Source organism: Balaenoptera ricei, chromosome 4 (genome assembly GCF_028023285.1).
Source record: "Balaenoptera ricei isolate mBalRic1 chromosome 4, mBalRic1.hap2, whole genome shotgun sequence".
NCBI lineage: Eukaryota > Metazoa > Chordata > Mammalia > Artiodactyla > Balaenopteridae > Balaenoptera > Balaenoptera ricei.
The window spans coordinates 66,482,553-66,498,413 of NC_082642.1; the positions used below are offsets into that span (position 1 = coordinate 66,482,553).

The following is a 15,861-nucleotide window of genomic DNA, read 5'->3' on the forward strand; positions in this document are numbered from 1 at the left end:
AGCTGCCCATGCATGGGTTTGGTCCTAATATTATGCCAAAGAATTTGAAAACTGAAATAAGAAATAGACCACTGACCAAATTGGCCACTAGGTGGAGCACATGGGGGGGGGCAGATCTAAACAGCACTGCAAAGGCTTTGAAAACAAAACTGACATTAAAAACACACAGATAGAAGACTGGTTGGAACATTCTGCATGAACCCAAATGGGCCAGTTTCCTGCTAAAACAGAAATATCAACGTTCTCTATAAGATTTAAACAAGACCCAGAGTCATAATATTCAAAACTTCCAGAATACAGTAAAAAATTACTTAGCATACAAAAAATCAGAAAAATCTCCATTTGCAGGAAAGACATTCAACAAATGCCAATGCCAAAATGAAATAAATGTTGGAAAGAATCAGTGAACTTAAAGACAGATAAAGAGAAATTATCCAATTTGAATAACAAAGAAAAGATTGAAAAAAATTAACAGAGCCTCAGAGACTTGTGGGACAATACTAAAAGACACAATTTGTGTCATCAGAGACTCAGCAAAAGAGGAGAAAGAGGGAAATGCAGGAAAAAAGTTTGAAGAAAAAATGGCTGAAAATTTCTCAAATATGATGAATGATATAAACCTACAGATTCAAGAAGCTCAGTGAACTCCAAACAGGATAAATTCAAATACCATAATCAAACTGCTGAAAACGAAAGACAGGAAGAAAATGTTGAAAGCACTCAGAAGAAAAACAATGCATTATTTAAGAGGGGAACAATGATTCAAAATGACCACGAATTTCTCATCAGAAAACATGGAGGCCAGAATGAAGTGGAGCAAATTGTAGCTAGACTGTATAAAGTTCTTCTACAGTTTAGTAATAAGAAAACAATCCAACAAAAAAAGAAAAGTAAGATTTGAATATGTTTCCAAAAAAGCTAAACAAATGTCCAAAAGTCACAGGAAAATATGCTTAACATGAAAAGACATTGTTAATGCAAATTAAAAACACAGTGAGAGACTACTACATACCCTTTGGAATGGCTAACATTAAAAAAGACTAACAGTACCAAGTGCTTGCAATGATGAGGAGGGATGAAACTCTCATACATTGCTAGTACAAGCACTTTGGAAAACAGATTGACAGTTTCTCATGTTAACCATATACTTAACTCCTAGTATTGATATAATACAGTAACTTGAATCTACTTTCTAAGACAAGGGTTAGCAAACTGTGTTCCATGAGCCAAATCTGGTCCATCGCCTGTTTTAGTATGGCCCATGAGCTAAGAATGGCTGTTACATTTTTAAAGGGTTATTAAACACACACACACACACACACACACACACACACACACACAAAGAAGAATATACATCAGAGACTGTATGTATGTGACTTGAAAAGCCTAAAATATTTACTATCTGGCCCTTTACAGAAAAAGTTTGCCAACCCTGTTGAAAGTCAGAGGCTTTTGAACTTTTTGGGTCATAATCCATAGGAATACATTATGAATCCACCCCAATATTTTCATCTATCTATCTATCTACCTTCCTATCAATCAGTCTTCTACTGACTACTGAAATAAAAATTTCACAAACTAATAACCCTTACTGCCACTTAAGTTGCAACTTGCCTTTCTCTTATTTCCTTCCTTTTCTTATCCTATTTCATTATTTAAATAAAATTCTGAACATAACCCACTAAATTCTTTTTTTTTAATAAATTTCATTTATTTATTTATTATTTTTGGCTGCGTTGGATCTTCGTTGCTGAGCATGGCCTTTCTCTAGTTGCAGCGAGCGGGGGCTACTCTTTGTTGCGCTGCGTGGACTTCTCATTGCGGTGGTTTCTCTTGTTGCGGAGCACAGGCTCTAGAGCGCAGGCTCGGTAGTTGTGGCGCACGGGCTTAGTTGCTCCACGGCATGTGGGATCTTCCCGGACCAGGGCTTGAACCCGTGTCCCCTGCATTGGCAGGAGGATTCTTAACCACTGTGCCACCAGGGAAGCCCAGTTCTTTTAATAAATAATTACTAAAGAGTCGCAACCCACCATTTGAAAAACATAACAATAAAATCAACTTAAATGTGTCTCCTACTTAGAATAGTCTTAGCTTGTGAGCCAGTCCAAATGAAATGTTGAGTCTGTTTTTCACTTTATAGCCTTTGTCTCCAGCCCAAAGGAGACCTTGTTTCTGTTCCCCTTCCTCTGATAAACTCCCCCTTTAAATATCTTTGTTTATTGTTTTTCTTCTTTTTCTCCAGTTTTACTAATCCAGTCTGTCTCTGGCCTGTTTAATGCATGGACTCAGTACAGACACTGTGGCAGACCCCACCTGCACCCTCACCACCGACAGGCCAGGCAGAGAACCAATCTAGGCAAAGACTCAACACACGTGCTCCAAACATCCCTGCTGACCAGTGGGAATGAGAGTCACCATCATCCAGAGGAAAGCTGATCTACGCCACGCTTTGTACATCCGTCCTAAGTTAAAGCAACGGACTGGAAGCCACATCTTGGCACCCAGCCTCATTCTAGGACTCGCTCCAGGGAACACTGGGTAGTTCACAGGGGGACGTGAAGTAGCACCAAGCACAGAAAAGACATATGAGACATGTTCTCCTGGTAGATACAGAGAAACAAGTGAGGAATGCTCACTCATCTTTACACAGAAACTACCTCTTTTGATACCTCCAACTTCTAGCTAGGATTTACTCTTCACCTTAATTTTCAGATAGTCTGGGCTGTTTAACGAATCATTCTCTCTTCTAACCTGACAGCCTACCTTAGAATTTACCTCTTCAGAAAATTTCTTCTGACTAAATCTACCCAAATCTGATTATTACTTTATCCAGCACCTTAAAAAAATCCAATCTGCACTTAAAAAATGTCAGAGCTAAAAGGGATCTCGCACACCATGCGGTGCAGTCGGCTCCTGGGAGAGGCAGCTCCGTGACATGTGGGCACTAGAGCAGACACACTGGATCCAAGCCAGCACCAGCACGTACAGACCGCGTGGCTACGGACAGTTTCCTAATCGGCCCCACTGAGCCTCACTTTTCTCATCTATAACACAGTCCCTGGTGTTTAGTAAGAATTCAACAAATAGTAGCTACTTAATGTTACTCAACTATGCCTTAGAAATGACCCCTTATAAAGGTGAATATGACTTGTCCCGAGTTAGTAATAGTAAGGCCCCTAAGGTGGTCTGAGCAGAGACTCTCACCATTCCTCTCCTGGACCACAGCAATAACTCGCTAGATGGTCTCTATGACCACTGTTCAATTCATCTTCTACACTATAACCAAAATGGTCCCTTTTAGAAAACAAATTTGATTAAAATTCCCATGCTTAAAAATGTTCACTGATTCCCAGTGTTCAAGGGACTGCACTGGAGTTCAAAGGACTCCAGTGTTCAAAGGATGCAAACTCTTTAGCAGCTCATGAAGGGCCCTTCACAATTTGGCCCTAACCCATCTTTTGAATGCTATCTCCACCCACCATCCCAAAGAATGCTATGCTTAAGCTGTTTACGACCTCTACCTTCCTCCAAAATTGCTGTGCCCTCTCACCCCTCTATGCCTTGGTCCTGGTTATCCCTCTGTCAAAAACATTCACTGTCTTCAACTGGACAGCTCCATCACCCAGGACTCAGGCCAGCATTCTGTCCGTTGAAGCTTCCACAGCTCCTGCAGGCTCAGTCACTGCCCTAATCCATTGTTCTACACATGACTTCCTGACTCTCTATTGTTCCAGGGTAGGGTCTGCTTCTCTTTCATCTTTCTGTACATGTGGCCTCCTTCAGTACCCGTCATAGAGGCTGCTCACTAAATAGCTCTGGAATGAATGAGTGAATAAATTAACAAATGAAAAGATGGATGGTTAAATGAATTAACAAATAAAGAAACTAAGAGCTTCTAGGTCCCAGGTTGCTTCTCATTTTGCTAAATCTGCCTTTGGTTGCATACTAATTGTTTTAGAAACAGATTAACACAGTTTTCACTCATGTATATGATGTCTCTTGAATTAGACTGGAAACTTCTAAAAGTCATGTGCACCTTCTCACTATGCTTTTCACTCTCTCAGACCCAGATATATCAGGGTTTGATAAAGTTTCTGAATGCTCTCTTTTGCAACATACTTGCACAACAAGTATTTTCTCCCTTGTTATGAGGGAAGTTCCTGAAAAGGTTTTATTTCAAAGAGAGTGTTGTAATAAGATGTTATCCTAGTGCAGTCACGAAAAAGCAATAACCTCCTGATTTATTTTCTTGCTGACAGTAGAAAAAAAAACATTCAAGGTTCCATATCTTTAGATGTTTAAATGAGTCTATATTTTAGTGTTCAGAGCCTTCAAAATATATATTATTTGCTTGTGTAAAACATGAAAATATGGGCTCAGTGGAAATGCTATTTTCAGTCTCTTTCATGTCCCTGTCAAACTTTCAGAAATACTTTTTAAAGGAACATACCTACTACATTAAGCTTCAATCTACTCTCATAAGTGTTTAGAAAGTATTCAACCAAAGAGATAGCTTCTAAGTATGAAACTTTCTTTTATTCCTGGTAACTGACTGAAGAGACAAAATTTGGCAAGAATATAAAGGCCAAGATTAAGGTCCTTCAAAAACATGAGAATAAACAGGTTCTCAGACATGCTGACTATCACACACCCTATCTATTGACTCTAGATCAATCGTTCTCAACCAAGAGGGACTGTGCCCTGCCAGGGGACATGTGATGACAGCTGAAGACATTTTGGTTATCACAACTGGGAGCTTGCTACTGGCATCTAGTGGATAAAAGCCAGGGATACTGATGCTTCTAAACATCCCACAACAAACAGAACAACACCCCCATAATAAAGAATTATCTGGCCCCAAAGGTCAATAGTGCCAATTGGGAAAGTATGCCCTAGAATTATAGATTTCCTCATCACTGAGGCAAAACAGTAGAAGAAGATGCGTTCACATTCCTAATTACTCTCTCCTCCCTGCAAAACCTAGAATTAGGAGGAAATGAATTATGACGATATTTTCATAGTTCAGTACAAGAGAGCATTTGGAAGGAAACAGGATAGGGAAAAACAGGGGGCATTTCAAGCAACTAAGTTCTTAGAAGGAAAACATATTTAAGACATTTTCATTTCCATTGTAGCAAATGTTAGCATCTGCAATGGGTTTTAACTATCCAGGCATATGGATAATTGGAACTAAAGTCAGACTACAAAGCCTGCACCCACTCCAGGAGGAAAATTTCCCAAGAGCTAAATGAGTTTTAGGTACAAGACTTTTAGTGGCTTTAATAAACATAATAACTCTCACGGATGATTTTAAAGGGGATTAGAAAGTTGAAACCTGATGCATCTCCAAAAAAGCTAACCATTACAATGGATATTTTAATAGAATAGGCAAATGGGAATATTCTAATTTCAAAGGGACAATTCAGAGGAAGCATATTCATTGGACCTCATGACAGGCACAGCAAGATGAGGAAAGATACCCAGGGAAGATTATTTTCCATTACCTCTACACCTATATTTGCATTGTAAAATAATCTTTACTAAAATGAATATTGGTTATCTGCTTCCAAATGGAAAGACAAAAACAAAACTGTTCAAACTAAATATTTTAAGAATATATATGGGTGCCAGGTTTTTTGAAAAGATCTTTTAGTGGAGGCTACTACAATTAATTAGTTGAGACTTTGGCCAAACCATCTGTGAGTACTGCTGTCTTTCCTAATGTACAATTCTATAACAGCACAACACTGTTCTATATTCCTAAACATAGAGACCGCCAAACAAACTCCCCAGGGACAAATACTAACCACCAATCTGTGATAAAAATCTCTTCTTTTGCCTCTTCCATCGCATTCGCCACATCTTCAAAATATCCTTTGGCATTAACATACCTGAAAGACAAGTTTTCTGTTTCATTTTTTTAACAAAAAAAAAAAAAAAAAGGAATCTATCGTATGACGAAAGAGAAGATGGAAGCCACTGCCTAGAGTTTCTACAAAACCACCAGTTTACTTTGTATAACTGGAAACAAGGATTGAAAACAACACCTTCTGTCTGCTATGTAGGAAGTACAGTAAATAGACAGAAGTAGGCAACCTGATTCTTTTCTGCTGAGAGAATAACAAATTGATTGGTCTCATCATCGTATGGGGTCAGATGAATTCTCCCATCCTGTTGAACTCACACACGGTTGTTCTTCTGAGACTGAAAGCAGACCAGTTTCTAATCCATGGGTAGAAAAGCATGTTAAGCAGGATTTCATTTAAAAGAAATACCTGGCAAGTAAATTCTCTTTCTTAAATTATGGCTAATGACTTAAATAAACTTTCCATTTGCATCATTAAGAAAATGTATGAAGTTAACTTTTAAAATCAAACTTCAAAATCTAAAGCTAGCTATCTAAAGCTCTCTGTAAAAAATCATAAAAACAAAAGGTGGAAAACTAAGTGCTGCTCAGGTAGTCCTATGAAGAAAGGCCCTTGTTAAGTATAATGCATAATATCTTTTCACAGCTTCAAAAATTGATTCCAGGTGAATTTAGACCACTACAATATTAAATGCTATGACTACTGTGATTGTCTTAGAGCAAAAAGATCTTACCATTTAGCTAAAGTGTTCTCTTGGATAGCAGCATAAGACCCAAATCGATGATCTTTGAGAAAGTTGGGGCCATGTTTATGGATGAATTCTTCTATAGCCCCTCCCCACCACCGAGCATGTCTATAGCTGTTGCATTTTAAAATCAGTGTCCTTCAAAGAAAAGCAAAATGTGGAAAAGAATGGTCACTCTGTGTTCTGTCTCTTTAAACAATTTAAGAATTAAACATGTCCCATTTTGTTTTGTTACCGCAGCAAACATAAGTTGAAAATTTTAGGCAAAGAGCACCTTACCTATATCAAAAAAGCAGATTTTTAAACATTTTTGGCAGGATTTAAAACTATATTCAACGTAGCGAAAACAAACCTTCAGGTTACTTACTCCCTCATTCACTTATGCAAACTTGTGTAAAGGCACTTATTACAGGCCTTGAGCTCGCTGTGCTAGACTGCGAGGAGGACAACGGAAGAGACGTAAGGTGAGGTCCTACATTTAAGTGTTAGAGAGTTGTTGGCTCCTGTAGAGGACATTTCCCTTGGGACTGCCTGGTGTCCATTCCCTCAGCCTCCCTTCCCTACTCTGCGTCCACCAAAGCCAACAAAATGGCATCTTCCAGCCCCTGATCTCAAAGATTGGTTCAGGGATGAGGACATTAGCCAATTCCACCCAACAAGTGAGAATAAATGCAAGGACTTGCTCAGAAATGCCAGGAAGAGACTCTTTCCCTTCCACTGAACTTGGTTTGAGTGTAAGAAGCAGCCATCTTGCTACCACCAGGGGACCAGCCTGAGGATGGAGCAGATCCCAGGAGACAGAGCTGAGAAAGGCCAGGAAAACGCATCTCAGTGACATAGTTGGAAGCTTGGGATCAGCCATGGTTAACGTGGCTTATTAATGACTTCTGATGTAACCCAGATTGCCTGGATTTTTCTACTGCCAATGACTAAACTATCCTAAGTGGTTACAGATTTATAAGTGCTGAAAAAAAATTCAGAGTAGGAGATCATAAAAAGTTATTACATGACAAATGTCAGAATTGGTGAGTAACACCAAGAGGTGGGAATAAGTTATCCACATTTGAAGTTCAGAGAAAACAAGGTGTTGGAGCCAGCGGTCTCCCTGCCATTTAGGGAGAAACCCACCTCAGTATAAAAGCCCTGTGAGTGAGGAGGGAGAGTTTGCCTTTGGGGGGAAATACAATGATCCTGATGAGAAGCAGGGGAGGGGCTGTATTCACAGACCCCAAAATAATTATTTATAAAGATTAGGGATGTCCAAACATCCTAACATTGATGCTTGGCTTTTGTCTGCGGGTTGGCGAGGGGCGAGGTGAGACGTGGTGCTGGGAGCAGTGAGGCATTCTCCATCCGCCGCCGCAGGGCTGACACAGGACTCTGCGGGCAGGTCAGGAGGGCATGGAAAGTGCCTGGGCTTGAGCCAACATGATAGTACTACTCCAACTGAGTTGAAATGCCTCTGAAAACCAGTTATGAGAAACAGATATTGTAGAAGAGATAGTGACAAACAGCGGTCTTATCACAGGATGTGAGCCAGAGTTAAGAAAAAAAAAATAACCATTCCAAACATGGAGACAGGAAGGAGAAAGGTGAAGAGGAATTTAAAAATGTGTGAGAAGGGATGGTGAAGAGAACCGTCTCCATAGAACTGAAAGGCTGTATTAGGGAGGGGTTGCCAATAAAGGCAGAGAGATAAAAGGCCTCAGATTGTAAATGGAGGAACTTAGGCTTGTTTGATACAATGAGGAGGACCACTTACACCAGGGAGGAAGCAGATGAAACCTGGATCTGTATGGATTCATTTGGCAAGGGTGTGCAAGTGAGTGAGGATAGGAGATGGAGATAAGACGGCCAGTAAGTAACTGTTATAGCGACCAATGAGAATTGTGGCCTGATTTCTACAGTCCCCCAGAAAACAGGAAAGTATAGTACCAGGAGAGAGGTGGGGTTTTTTTTGTTTGATTGTTTGTTTGTTTGTTGGCCATGCCACGCAGCTTGTGGGATTTTAGTTCCCTGACCAGGTATTGAACCTGGACCCTGGGCAGTGACAGCTGAGAGCACAGAGTCCTAACCCCTGGACCACCAGGGATTCCCAGGAGGGAGGTTTATTGGCAGCACCACTACATTGCCAATAACCAATCCTGAACCTTCTATTGTCAGAGATCAGGAAGTTCAGCACTTTTTTTCACACACACAAACACACATGCAAACATATTACTAAGAGTAGCATATTTATATAATATATATATATATTTAATGTCTGTGTATAAAGAGAAAAATTATACCTATAAGTATCTATATACATGAGGCTGAACTTTATAGAGACAGATGTATATATAAAGACACACATATATTGTATAACTACAGTCTTCCAGAAACAAACATTTATCAACACACACACACTCGCTAATAAAATCTATAGTAAATGTACAGTTGAGTATCCTTCAAGGTATCTTTCTTAAAATCTGTATGTAAACAGAATTTTTGTAATCAAATCACTTTTTACATGTTTTGTTAATAAAAGGATATCAATTTATAAAGTAAATTTTTACTTTTTAAAAATATGAATTATTACTCCTTATCTGTTTGGTAAATTGGTATTATTGGGTAGTCAATTTTGTTAAAATAGACATATATTTTATTAAAACAGGCACGTAGCAACACATGGGATCATTTATTCTGACTCGTGTACATATGTAATTCACATCTTAAAAATATACAAAAAGAAAAGTAGTTTCATCACTTTTGATTGAGAATGAGTTCTAAATAACAATTTTCTAACATCTAAATTATTTTACCATCTTCTTCACTTAAGGTTGGGAGAAAAACTCTGTTTTTAGAGAAATCTTTTAAACATATTTCCAATTTGTACCTTGAAAGATTATCAATTCGGAGTCCATATTTCGTCTCCGTCTCCTTCTTTCCCACCTTAACTCTGAATTCTTTATCTACCAGCAGGACGAAGGCAATAGCACCGCTGTCTGGTTTCATATATAGTAGAAAGGAATCTTTTACTATCAACCACCTGTAAGAAGGAAATAAGTATTTTTAAAGTTGTACTGAATTACTGAAACAAAAAGAACAAATTATTATGACATGTCTGAAGTATAAACACTCTAGCAGACAGTAAACATAACTTTATTTTTTACACAAGGGCTCTATTTTATAAAAAATATGAAAACACTATAAAACAAAAAATAATAAAAAATCTTCCTATTATGTTTTTCTGAGAAGTACTGGCACCAAGCAATTCAAAACAATTCATTAGCTCTTTAAACACTAATGGCAAATCCTGGAAGAATGCCCCTGATAAGGGCAGGCAGAGCTAATAGAATGCAAAGCAGGCACCACAGTTGTTCGAAAAGTGGAATGGGTTGGTGTTTGCTAAAATAAACCACCATAAAAGAGGCCAATGAGTCTCTGAGTAAGTAAAACCCCCCTTTCAAAAAAATCCAGTAAGCATCCAATAATCTACATATTGTTGTTCATTTCAAATTATTGGTGGCTTTAAGGACCATTAATAAATGAGGCTGAGTGGAACACGGTCTCTCAAAAGTATATCTGCATTCAATCCAATATCTATTTAAGAGCCTCATGATGCAAAAGTACAGTGATACACTGGGAGTTCGGGCAGAGGTAGAAACAACACAAAGATAAATCAGACATGTTCTCAAAGGGGCTTATTAGGCTAGTGGGGCACGATGACAATTCTAGGCTGAATGGATAGGTACTAGAGGAAAAAAGCAAAAAGTGATGTAAGGAGGAGGGAGTCCTTAGTTCTCACTACGAGAATGAGCTAGTGGCATTCTCCCAAAGAGCTGGTGTCTGAGGGAGGCCAGGAAGAAGCCCACCACGTAGAGCCCAAAGGGTTCAAGGTGTACATCCCGTATGGAGGGAAGTTAGCAAAGGCTCTAACATGTGGGAATGCTGCCTGTATTGGAAGAAAGTCTGGGGAGGCCGGGGTTTCAGGAGGTGTAATATGAGAAAATGGACAGTGAAGGTAGGTGGGGTGGGCGTGGGGAACAGGCAAAGGCCACACTGAGGAGGGTCTGAAGGCCATGCGAAGGAGGATGACTTTACATCATGCAACCAGTTTTTTCTAAACTTGCCTGATCATCAGAATCTCTTGAGATGCTTGTTAAAAAAACGGTAGATTCCTAGGCCCTACCACAGATCCATTAAAAAGGCCGGACAATCTGTGTTTCTAAAAAAACACCCAGATGCCTTTTAAATAAGGGAATCCTCCTGCCCTGGCAAGGCAATGGGAAAATAAATCATGGGAACTATATTTCAGAAAGAAAGGTCTGAAGGATAAAGAAGGATGTCCTGTAGCAGGTGAGCAAGCTGCTGTAGTAATAGAGAACAGTGCTTCTCACCACTTCACTGTGAATATGCATCACCAGGTGATCCTGTTAAAATGCGGAGTCTGATTCGGTAGGCCTGGGGCGGGGCCTGAGATTCTGCATTCTAACAAGACTCGAAGGGGATGCTGAGGTTAGGACCTCACCTTGCATAGTCAGGACGCAGATGATAGGCGTGACACTGACAGTGGAAAGAGCAAGAGAGAGAAGGTGGGATTGATTTGAAGTGAAAACAAATGGCAACTTTGTCAAGCTGCATCTAACATCATATCCACCTGAGATTGTATAGTGATCAAATGAATCGGTCGATAACTAAATAAAGTAACAATGGGAGTATTATATCACACGTTAGGCAATGTAAAGCACATTATGAAATAGGTAAGGCCAGAACACCTGAACATAAATTAACTAATACTGTAAATGTAACATGTGAACTCAGCATTTAAAAGAAATGTATAACAAATCATTACTGAAATTGCTAACCACATTACATTTTAGTGGCTCTCTAATTTGGGATTTAATGTACACAAATCTACATTGATTTCCACATGGTTTCATTTAATTCATTTGTTTTTTAATATATAGGCTGTCTCCTTTCCAATAAAAGGGCGTGGGATGGATTTAGGATAACACAGTAAAGGATATACATGTGCTATGGTTAATAAAAGGAAAAATATCAAGGTCACAGAAAGCAAACACCTAAGCACAACACTAATATAATTATGGTGATGGCATGCCCATGTGGGTTTGAGCTTCTTGGTTTTTCTTTCTTTTTTTGTAAATTTATTTATTTATTTTTGGCTGCGTTGGGTCTTTGTTGCTGCGTGCGGGCTTTCTCTAGTTGCAGCAAGCGGGGGCCATTCTTTGTTGCAGTGCGTGGGCTTCTCATTGCGCTGGCTTCTCTTGTCACAGAGCATGGGCTCTAGGTGCGCGGGCTTCAGTAGTTGTGGCTTGCGGGCTCTAGAGCGCAGGCTCAGTAGTTGTGGTGCACGGGCTTAGTTGCTCCACGGCATGTGGGATCTTCCCGGACCAAGGCTCGAACCCATGTCCCCTGCACTGGCAGGCGGATTCTTAACCACTGTGCCACCAGGAAAGTCCCTTCCTGGCTTTTCTTATCAAATGAATAAATTAAGGAAATAAAGAGGTCGCCCACCAAAACACTAAATTCCAAAGGAAGTTTCTCACTTGGAAACTAATAAGGCAATTGAACAATATTAATGGATAACATTCTCAATGATTTTCAGCAAATGCAGAAATTTATGTTTTATAAGAATTCTCATAACTCTGCTCAATATAAATGCCAAGGCCATGATATCACATGGTAACTCAGGCATACTGATGGGGCTGAGTTATGAGTCCAGACATGTAGCTGCCTGTTGATAAAAAGTTGGTCAAGGTTAAAAGAGAGTAGATGGATCACATATCTCGTAAAGGTCCTTCTTTAGCTACAGTCCCTTGTCCCAGCTTGACTTTCGATGCAAGCTAGAGAGCAGACAGCAGGGCACAGGCCCAGAGCACCGGTGTGCTATATTGCTGACGGGGAAGGAGCCACAGGCTTTGAAAACCACAGCTGGCAGGTTTGTCACACTGAGAAAGAAAGTCCAAGATGTGGCAGCCTGGAAATACAGAACAGTTTAGTCGTGACTGCTGGATTTTGAAAGTTGAAGGCCAAAGATAATGGCTTCCGTTTTGACAATGATGAGTTGCCCTCTACAACAGTCATTAGATATAAGGTGAATGGATGCCTGGCCTTTATTTAAAGCTCTTCTTATTTATGCCATTCATCAAACCTCTTCTGGTTTCTCCCCTTTCTCTCTGTTGTCAATAGATGTTTTTCTTTAACAGGGGAATATGCATCAAGAAAGGAATCCAGGGGCTTCCCTGGTGGCGCAGTGGTTGAGAATCTGCCTGCCAATGCAGGGGACACAGGTTCGAGCCCTGGTCTGGGAAGATCCCACATGCCGCGGAGCAACTAGGCCCGCGAGCCACAACTACTGAGCCTGCGCGTCTGGAGCCTGTGCTCCGCAACAAGAGAGGCCGCGATAGTGAGAGGCCCGTGCACCGCGATGAAGAGTGGCCCCCACTTGCCACAACTAGAGAAAGCCCTCGCGCAGAAACGAAGACCCAGCACAGCCAAAACTAAATAAATAAATTAATTAATTTAAAAAAAAAATTTTTAAAAAAAGAAAGGAATCCATCAAGCAGCCTTCAGGGGGTCAGTCCCTGCTGCTCAGGGACTAAGCGTCTGCCTTGAAGTCAGCCTCCCTGGGCTCCAATTCCGCTTTTGCCACTTGTGCACTTGTGTGAACTTGGGTAACTGAGCCTGAGGTCTAAATACATAAAACGAGGATAAAAATAATGCCCAGCTCGTAAGTGTTTGTGAGGAATCACTGAGATGATTCATGGACGTTGCTTAACACAGTGCCTGGCACCAATATAACGTGAGCTTTTATGAGTACTCTTGTTCTAAAGAAGGTGAGATTATGGTCTGTTCTAACAAGATGTGACCACCTGTGCTACTACTTGCCGTGTCATTAAGATACAGAGAGACCCACATGAGCCAGACGTCACCTTCTCAGCCTCGTCTCCTCCCCTTCACTCCCACCACGCTGGTCCCACTGGTCCTGAGACTTGCTAAACTTGTTCTTTGGGCTTCCACGTTTGCTATTCCTCACCCAGAAATTATTTCTTCCAGATCCTCCCATGGGCAGTCCCTTCCTATCCATCAACCTTTGGTTTAAACATTCTTCCACAGGGAGGCTTTCCTGGGCTCCCATCCCACCCACTACTCCATCCTGTTTAGCTTCTTCATAGCACTCATCACTATCTGGAACTATTTATGTCTGCTTGTTTATTGTCTCTCCTCCACTAGAAAAAGAGAGCCTTGAGAGCAGGGAATGTGTGTCACGTCCACTGGTATCTTCCCAGGGCCAAGAGCAAGTCTTCAGGCAAAGCCATCCTTTTGCCTAAATAATGGCTGTACAAATGGGCCCCAGAGAGTAAATGAAATCATTTAGACACTGTCACTGTCTAAAAATTGTAATTCTTGGTATAGCTCACAGTTCAGTAAATGCTAAATGTGTTAAAAACTATTTATCTCTTCCTTTTAAGACATTATTTGAGATAAGAAACATCATCTAGTCCATCAATAGGATGTGCTGTTTAAGTAGATGTTTTAAATTGTGGGAAGAAATGTTTGCTGTGTTTGCCATTTTTTTTCTTTCTACTTGTGCCTGAGACAAGGTCATTATGAGACTTGACTGAAAGTTTGATTGCCTTGTTTGCCTTATGGCAATTTGTCAATATAGAATATATAAAGCAATCAGAATGGTTTTTTATGGATACAAAAATAACACAGAGAGTTATGACCGAGTTGTTGCCCTTAAAAGTAAACTCCCGTTTAGACACCAACAGCCTTCTAGTATGGGAAATTTTCGAAACAAATTTTGTCAGCTATATCTTATCATCTTTATTTGGTACTGACATTTTATACCCCACGAATGTGACTCAGGAAATACTTATTCATATGGAACCAAGGCTTCAAGCTTCATGGAAAGATTTACACAATTTAAAATGATGACACATTTCATTCCTGGGAGGATCATAGCTTTTTAGATTGTCCTGGTTGAAGTCTGATATAATCCAGACTTTAAAAGTCGGGGAGGTGTATTTCCTTTATATAACAAAGTCTTCCCCCCCAACTTTTCGGGCTGCCCCTTCTCATAGAGGTTAAACTCAAACATCAGTTCCTTGGCTCCCAGAGCTAAAGTCGCCATCTACAGTCCTCAAGTCCCTCATTATCCCATTGCCTTCTTTTTCCTTCAAAGCTCTGATCACCACTTGCGTTGATGTCGTTCACATTGCTTGTCAGCTTCTCCACTGCCTGCGTTCCCCTCCAATAGAGCTCTGTGAGGGCAGGGACCTCATCTTGTTCACCACTGTTCTCACAGCGGCTAGAATACAGCCTGGCAAACATTAGGTACTCAATAAATGACAAAAGGGACCAGATCAAGGCTTCCATTTCTTGAGTAGATGTCTTAGGTTGGGTTGCTCCAGAAGTCAACTCTGAGACAAGGATGTAAGTGAAAGAAGTTTGTAAAGGGACTTATCAGGGAGCTTAATAGGAAGCACAGGAAGGGAAGGACGGGAAGGAAGAGCAGGAAGGGAGCCATCAAGGATGTGTTTTCACACACTTTACTGTGGGCAATTGGGCTGCAAATCTGCTGGGGAACTCCAGGAGAGGGTACAGAGCTTGCTGCAGAATCACCCCACCTGGGGGGTGAAGGGGCTGGACTCCTGGCAGCTCTTGGCTGAGGGCTGTTCCTGGGGGCTGCGAACGCTTCCAGCCTGCTCTGTTCAGGCAGCCCAGAGCAAGACTTCAGTCAAAGTCTTGCAGTCTGAAATCCGTACTTGGCACTCAGCAGCAACCTTAGGCAAAGTTGGTGACTGAGGAGGAGCAGGCAGGAGGAATCTGTACCAGGGCCCCAGTGGGCTGGGAAGTTCTGTCTCCCAGAGAGGCATGACATGGGGCAGGAAGCAAGGGCAGAAGCAGGCTGGCTTATACTCTGCTCCTCTCCCGGCTTGGCATTTGGTGTTCCCCTGGGTTCTGTACAATTGGGGGTGGGAGAGGGTGGGAAGATACTTCAAGTGGGAGTCTCTGAATTTCCTGTGATGTTACTTATACCACAAGTTTCCCTATATAAATTACAGAAGTTGATTTGAAAGCAAATATTTTCTAGTCTATTGTTTCCCTGTTTATTTTAGTAAAAAAATTTTTTGTAACACAGAAATTTTCCGTTTTCTCTAGCCAAATCTCTTGATCTTTTCCTTCTATCCTTTCAAAACCCAGAAAGTAAGAGCTCAACTTAATGGTATTTTTTGCTGG

At 40.7% G+C, this 15,861-nt stretch overlaps 1 protein-coding gene across 5 annotated transcripts in view; it reads right to left on the reverse strand.

Moving 5' to 3' along the window:
- The window catches only part of PLD1 (phospholipase D1), a 213,086-nt gene that overhangs the window by 92,224 nt on the left and 105,001 nt on the right, over window positions 1-15,861 (reverse strand). For all 5 annotated transcript variants that reach the window (XM_059920532.1, XM_059920528.1, XM_059920531.1 and 2 more), the window contains exons 9-11: window positions 9,488-9,640; window positions 6,601-6,750; window positions 5,808-5,891 (exon numbers count right to left, since the gene is read on the reverse strand). In XM_059920532.1, coding sequence (XP_059776515.1) covers window positions 5,808-5,891; window positions 6,601-6,750; window positions 9,488-9,640 — 387 coding nt within the window. The remainder of the gene's footprint in view (window positions 1-5,807; window positions 5,892-6,600; window positions 6,751-9,487; window positions 9,641-15,861) is intronic.